Below are 7,707 nucleotides of genomic sequence, written 5' to 3'. Positions count from 1 at the left end.
AGCCAGCCCCGCCCCCTGGTGGGGCTGAACTGGCCCCCCCACATAAATAAAAAATTAAAAATAAATAAATAAATAAAACTAACTCTTCTTACAATGTTATTTTTTTTAATCAAGAAAGCTAGTTATGTGAGAGGCTAGGAGTGTCCTTTTTTGTAAATTTTGAGACAAGTTCACACAAAGACTCTAGATTGTCCAGGCTGAGCTGAAACCTGGGCTTTTCCTGCCTCAGCTTCCCAGAGTTCTGGGATTACCATTGTGTGCCACCATGCTTGGTTTACATTTGTTGACTTGTCAGGGTTTTCATTGCTTAAGGAAATGCAGCTATAGGGATAGTACAGAAAGAGATGAGGGCATTGATGAAGGAACACCTTTGCTAAATACCTAATTGCAAATACTAAATTCGTTATTTAAAAAATCTGGGCAAGCCATGCATGGTGGCACACTTCTGTAATCCCAGCACTTGGGAGACTGAAACAGGAAAATTGCTGTGAGTTTGAGACCAGACTACACACTGAGTTCAAGGCCAGCCTGGATGGACATGGTGAGATACCATCTCAAAACAGCAACAACAACAACAAAAAAGAAAAACCCAAAACTCAGGGCAAAAATTGTATTATCTGTAGATCTCCAGCATTACTACCTGAAGTAAGATTATATCCTCTCCTCAGTTGCTGTGTACGTGCTACTTTGCAGCACTACAAAGTTCTGATTGACAATCGTAAAATGCCAAGATCCTAAGGAGGGAACACCTAAATGCCTTCATGGGTAAGGCAACAGACATAAATAAGTGTGCACGAAGCTCTCTGGGGATTTGGGCAAATCAGAGAATAAAACCCCCTTCAGAAGTGGGCCTACTTAGGAAATGTGTAACACCAAAGCATATGACAAACCATGCAGTGTAGCTTCCACGGAAGGATGCCTGTGGAGGGGTCAGAGAGGGCACAAGCAACATTTTCCTTTTTTCAGCATGCCACCACACATACAAATGTTCTAACAGGAGACCAAGCTAGACGTAGCACAAAACAGCGGCCACGCCAGACCATAACACTACATCCTGTCATGAGCCAAGTGAGGTGAAGGCTTCAAATATATTCATCCAGCTCAAAATGACAACTTGGATCTAAAGAGATCCCTCTCAAAGGAGACAAATAGAAGCCAATAAATAAAAATGAAAAAAAAAGGATTTTCTTCATCCAGTGATGTTATGTTTCAACTCTGAAGCACTGTATTTTGGGGGGCAAAGGACAATGCTAGCATTAATTCTTGGAGGCCATCTCAAGAAATGAGGCTATAACTAAGTCATTCGTTTCAGAGGTGTGCTGGTCAACAGTGAAGACCGGAATGTCTGGTATCTTGGAACTCAATGAATGTACCATCTCCAGAAACAGCATGCTTTGTTCCAGAAGTACTGTACCATTTAAGGTACTTTGTATTCCTGGGCAGAACTACCACTTCGTACACTTTTGCAGTAGGTATGTAAAAGTCAATGTGGACATACTCTGCTGAGTGAAAAAAGAATCATGAGTGGAAAAATCACTAGCAAAAAGATCAGGGTCATAATCCTGTTATCAACCAGGTTGTGGTGGTGTTCTCCTGTAATCCCAGCATTCTTGGAGGCTGAAGCAGGGCAATCTGAAGTTTGACTCCTGCCAAGACAATTTAGTGAGGCCCTGTCTCAAAATGCAAAACCCAAATGGGCTTGGGATATAACTCAGTGGCAAAGCAACCTTGAGCTCAATCCCCAGGCAGGGAGGCGGGATCCAAAGGTAGCATCAGATAGCTATGCAGCCTTGCTCAATGCCTCTCGGAACATGTCCTCACTGCTCCGAGAAATGTGAATGCTGCCACAATCCCTATGGAGGGAGGCTGCTGGCATGTGACATGCGCAGCACAAAATCTAGCCATCAATAAATGAGAGAGACTATCTGAATCATCACATGGACAAAAGTTAGTCCAAAGAATATTCAATTTTTAAAAATACTGCAGTTAGTAGTTCTGAAAGCTAAGAAGCAAATCTGAACACCCATTTCATTGGCAAGACATTTTTTATTAGGCTGGCAACAATCTCAAAGAGGGCTGGAACTGATCATACATTTACATGGTTGCATTTTATTATATGCAAATTATACCTCAATAAAGTTGGCTTACTGAAAGAGAAATTTTGCAGCACACAAACTATCAAATGCCCTGCACCTATAAAATTGCATCATTTTCCAAAACTGATGGATTTGCTCAAGACCACAAGACAGGCCAGATCACCAGCTTTGAATTTATCATCACATCCCAAATACTGGGAGTAGTTCAGAAGTATAACGATTAGATGTGTATTCAATTCCTACTGAAGGTGCAAACATCTACGTACTGAGTCTATAGCATTCTATCAACCATGTTTGTAATTTCTCATTCCAGACTAATTAAAAGGGAATGTTATTGAATAATATGCAAACAAATGCAAATATGGCTATATTCTTTGTAGGCGGGAAAAGCAGGTTATAAAACAGAATAGTTCAATTTTGACTTTTCTTTTTTTTTAAGTATTTAGTACAGGGTCTATAGGATCTCACTATATAGACTGGACTCTTAAGTGATTCTTCTGTTTTCAGCCTCCCAAACCCTGGGATTACAGGCATGTGCCACCACGCCCAGCCTATTCTCAATCTCAGGCTCAGCACACCCTGGGGGTGGGGCCAGCATAGCATGCCTGGGATGGAACCCCAGCTGCTGGGCTCTGCCTGAGCAGGTGCTTTAGTCCAATGAGCTATCTGGCTGGCCCTTCTTTTTTTTTCTTTTTTCCTTTTCTTCTTTCTTTCTTTTTTTTTTTTTGCAGTACTAATGATCAATATAGGGCCTCATGCATGCTAGGCAAGTCCTCTACCACTAAGCTCCATTATCAACTTTGTATCACTAAAATTTTATCTTCAGACAGTGACAGACTGGCCACAAATTTGCAATCTTCTTGTTCAGCTTTCCCACTAGCTGGGAGTTCAGGTACATGCCATCATGTAATACGGCTAAACACAGAATTTTTTTGGTACTGAGAACTGAATCTAGGGCTTTCGCACTGAAAAATGTCCCCAGCCCTTTTTTATTTTTATTTTTTTCTTTTTGTATTTTAGGGAAGGGTCTATAGGGTGTTCAGGGTCTCGCTATTAAATCGGATTCATAGTGATCCACTTGTTTACAGCCTCCCAAGAGCTGGGATTATAGTCACATACCACCATGCCCAGTCTCAATTGCTATCTCAGCACACCCTGGGGCGGGGCTGGCAAGGCAGGCCTAGGGATCAAACCCCAGGCCCAGCCCCTGTACCTGCTTGCAGGCACTTTAATGGGCTGAGCTATTTGGCTGCCTCCTTTTTAAAAAAACAATTTTTGTTGTTTTGTTGAGATAAGATCTCATCATGTAGTTCAGATTGACATTGAACTCATGGCTATCCTTCTGCTTCAGCCTTTTGAATGCTGGAATTATAGGCATGTACCACCATACCCAGCTTTTTAAAAACCTAGTTTTTATTTGAGATAAGGTCTTGCTAAATTGCTCATGCTGGGTTCAAATTCCAATCTTGCAGCCTTGATCTATTAGAATGCTGGGATTACAGGTATGTACCACCACACCTGCCTGGAAAGTCATTTTTGAAGATAACAGACTAGTAAGCATAAAACGCTAAGGGATGGTTTATGGATGATTTTCTTCTTTGTTAATGTGTTTGTATGCATATGTATATATGTCTGTATGTAAGTGCACATGTACTTTTCTGCCCTTTTGTGTGTGCGTGCGTGCGTGCGTGCGTGTGTGTGTTGTTAGAGATCAAACCCAGGGCCTGATGAACATGAGCCAAGCACTCTACTACTAACTACATCCCCAGCCCCACCTGTATTTTTAAACTTTAAAAATTGAACAAGTGTAAATTCTGTAATAATGGCCTTAAAATAAAATAGTAGCTCACAATATTACAACTAGAGATCCTAGCAACAATAGTCAAAAATGTTATCAGTGGGCTAGATCTTTATAAACTACAGGTTATAATCAGGAGGCTCCTAGACAAGTTGAAATCAGCCCTTTGATGACAGATATCTAGTTTCTCTTGAAACTCAGAGGTCCTGAGAGTCCTGGGCTAGGAAGATCTGTTCGCCCAGCATTACTGCTACTGCAGCCGACTTCACTTGAAAACTTCATTCTCTCGTTTGCCAAAACAGAAGCCTTCACATTTTCCACCTGTAGTATAAATAGGCCTGTTTTGTAAGCCAAAAACCTTCTGCAGGGGCTGAAAATGTATTGCTCCAAGATTCGCTGGCTCCAGTTAAATTTAAATTTGAAAAAGTTCATGCACTTATTGCTACACTGACATAATCTACTGTTACTTGAGCTGTATTGAGTATTGCTCTCTAGGACAATTATAGATAATGTTTCCTTTCTCAATTTTTGTATTTTTCAGGTTTTCTAGAAGAAATTGCTATCATTTATAATTAGAGAAAGTATTTAACAAAATAATTTTTGGTGACTATTTCCTAATCTAGTCCTTAGTGTCTCCGTAGCTACAATTCATTAACCGATGAAAACTTGGCAGAAAGTCAGTGGTGGGTACACACACACACACACACACACACACACACAAATTTATGCTTAGGCATCTTGATTCCTATGGACTTTATAATGTAACATTAAACCCAAAGTGATCTACCTCATGTATTTTAATCAATAAACATGTGCATTTATAAAAATGAACTTTAAAAAATAGAGAGGGCGTGACTTTTTCTGAATTAAAAAGAAAAAGTAACCAGAAAAAAAAAACTAACCAGTGTAAGAAAATGCATTTTGGATTATTCCCTACAAAGCTAAGAAGACAGAATGAACCGTGGAATGTTAATGAGATTCATGTTTTCCCCTTATTTGTATGCTGTGCGCCTGTTTAAAAAATTCCAAGTTATGAGAGGAAAACAACCCATCAGGCTCTCACAGTGACACCAAGCAAGCCATAGTAAAGAAATCATTTAAATGATCATACTCACAGCCTGACAGGACTTAGGAACTGTGAGCACGAGCACGATGGCAGAACTCTTTGACACAATATTCATAATTTGGCAAAAGCACCATCTTATTTTCACATAGAAGAAATCATAAAGAATAACTTGAGGGTGTGATGGAACACGCCTCTAATCCCAGCACTCAAAGGCTGAGGCTGGAGAATCACTGCAGTTCCAGGCCAGCCTGGGCTCCATGGGGGAGTTCAAGGCCAGCCTGAATTTAGAGTGAGACCCTGTCTCAAAAAGACAAAAACAAAAAGCAAGCAAACAAAAAAGAACAATTTGAAACAATGTGTTTGGGGGTAAAAACACAGCTGTGCTTCTCCACCCTTTCAGGTCACAAATAAAAAAAACCTTCAGGTATGCTGAAGTTGCAAGAAAGTTAAACTCCAAAGGGTATTACTACCAGATCTCTGGGGGGGGATCTGATTGTCAATTCTGAGTAGAAAGGTGCTGTTGCTTTTACCCTTAAAATAATTGAGCGATATATTTATATCGCACGGGCTTGTACCTTACAAATCCCATCTACAGAAAGTCACATGTCATTTAATCTCCAAGAAACATGGTCACATCCTTACCTAAAGACTGGTAGAGCTCTGTCATTTTGGGATGGTCCCAGCAAGTTGTTTGGGTCTCGTGGCTAAAACACAAAATATAAAGACTTTAGAATTTACAATGGGCAGTAGACAAGAAGGAAAATCAAAACAGCACGTTTTGGTTTACTTTTGAATCATTTGACACCTTTACTTCCCAGGAATTCCAAAGAGTAGTAAAGACTGTTTGTCTTCCAAGCAGAGGCCGCTGTCTTCATTTGCAAAGAGAAAAGCAATATGAATATCATTTCCTTACAGAATTTGTTTCCTTTCCTGCACCCATGAATGGAGTGCACTGCTATAATAAACTGGCCTTATTGTGTAATCAATAATTGAAAATCGAGATTTGTTCACTCAACCAGTTTGTGAATATACAGAAAGGACACTGACAATTGTTACTTGATTCTGTTAAAAGGGAAACAGGACATTATTTCCACAGCCATAAATCATTCCACTTCTCATTTGCTTTCACTGCCCAGACCTCGTTCTATTACTCTTCCTTCTCCATAGCCACATATATGGGACCTCTGTTTTCCATTTCAGTTTCAGGTATATCTAGCACCTGACATATATCATACATTCCCTCTCCCCATTACTTTTAAAATGTTTTACCTCGGTACTCTATACCACTCTACCTCTTCCTATATTTACTTGGGCCTGAATGAAGCATTCACAGTTCTACTCCATTTCTTGAAGGGTAGTTGTGTGCTATCAGCTCCTGCTAAGGAACAAAACATCTTTGTTCCTCATTCAATTACAGGAATAAATCCAGGAGAGATAACTAGGTATACTTTTCCTTACTCTGGCCCATCTACATAAATCACCATAGCATTGTATTACCAGTTTTCAGGGATTACATGATAGACTTTGATATAGTAAAATACAGCTCTGAGAAATATTCAGTACTTCTACGCAGACCCTATTCATAATCTTGGAATAAGGTTGGAGAATGGAAAAATCACTTCAATTTGGGCACTTCAAGGGGACCAGAAAGCACAAAGGCTTCATGCGAAAAAGAGGCATTTGTTGAGGCAACAATATCAAATGGCCTTAGCATAGGCTTTGAGTTTTAGGACTCTGCGCCCTACTGGCTATGAAATTTGGTGTAAGCCTACTCAACTGGGAGAGTTGAAGGATTAGATGACATAGGGAATTGACTGGCATTTCTGGTGTTCAATCTGTGGTTGGTATTGTTATAATGTGGTCCCCAAATTACAGTCTATTAAAAGCACACCCTGCACTAGTTGAGTATACTACAGATGTGGTTCCAACAGCAGAAAATGAGTCAAACATAAGAAATATCCTTCCTAGAGAGCAAAAACATCACTTCGCCACAGAATACTGCCTTCATTTTAAAAATGTAAGTTAAAAAGAGAAACACTTAAAGTAGCATGATAAGTACAATCATAACTCTCACAATGACATACGGAAATTACCAAATGTTAACTCTTCAAAGACCATGCCTGTGATATTTACCATTTGGTGACTAATCAGCAAAGGGTATTGATATCACTTTGTAAGAAAATGTTCATTTGTGAAGCCCCGTCTTGCTGTCTTCCAAATATGTTTGTTTCTGTTTTACTTCTCTGCAGAGAAAATTCACATTTGAGGAGTGCCAATAGCTGCTTATCAGTCGAGGGAATTTTATTAAATGATATGGAAGTATTAAGGAGAGCAGGAGAAGTGGTCCAGGCTTTAGGGGGTCTTGGGAAAGCCCCCTGATGAAGCTGGGCTATGATCTGTAGAAGGGGTAGTGGACGGGATCGGTACTTTATATGCACAGCACAAGAAGGCTGCAGCTTGCAGCTATATGGAAAAAAAGTGTTGCCTGGGTGTTTTTTAGCTCACAGGCTAATTGGGTACCAATTTCATACACAGGTGCAGAGCCAGGAAAGGTTACCTTCTACTGAGACCACCCTGAACTCAGGCCTCCCCATTTCCAGAAAGGCCTTCCAGATGTGAGCCCGGGGGAGGGAGGAAGGCAGAAGAGGAGGGGACGCACCTATGCCCCCACACTCTAGGCACACTGCGTAATAACAGTAGCCCATCTCCAGGGCTTTTGGAAGACTGTAGCCTCTTCAATGAATCTT

General features: G+C 40.4%; 1 protein-coding gene across 8 annotated transcripts in view; it reads right to left on the bottom strand.

Annotated features, from left to right (window-relative positions):
* Dmd (dystrophin) overlaps window positions 1-7,707 on the bottom strand; it is a 1,613,500-nt gene that overhangs the window by 137,243 nt on the left and 1,468,550 nt on the right. For all 8 annotated transcript variants that reach the window (XM_023715436.1, XM_023715435.1, XM_023715434.1 and 5 more), the window contains one exon: window positions 5,603-5,664. In XM_023715436.1, the coding sequence (XP_023571204.1) occupies window positions 5,603-5,664 (62 nt within the window). The remainder of the gene's footprint in view (window positions 1-5,602; window positions 5,665-7,707) is intronic.

This window comes from Octodon degus, unplaced genomic scaffold (assembly GCF_000260255.1).
Source record: "Octodon degus isolate 3935 unplaced genomic scaffold, OctDeg1.0 scaffold00041, whole genome shotgun sequence".
Classification (NCBI taxonomy): domain Eukaryota; kingdom Metazoa; phylum Chordata; class Mammalia; order Rodentia; family Octodontidae; genus Octodon; species Octodon degus.
This window is presented reverse-complemented; position numbering and strand designations above follow the sequence as displayed.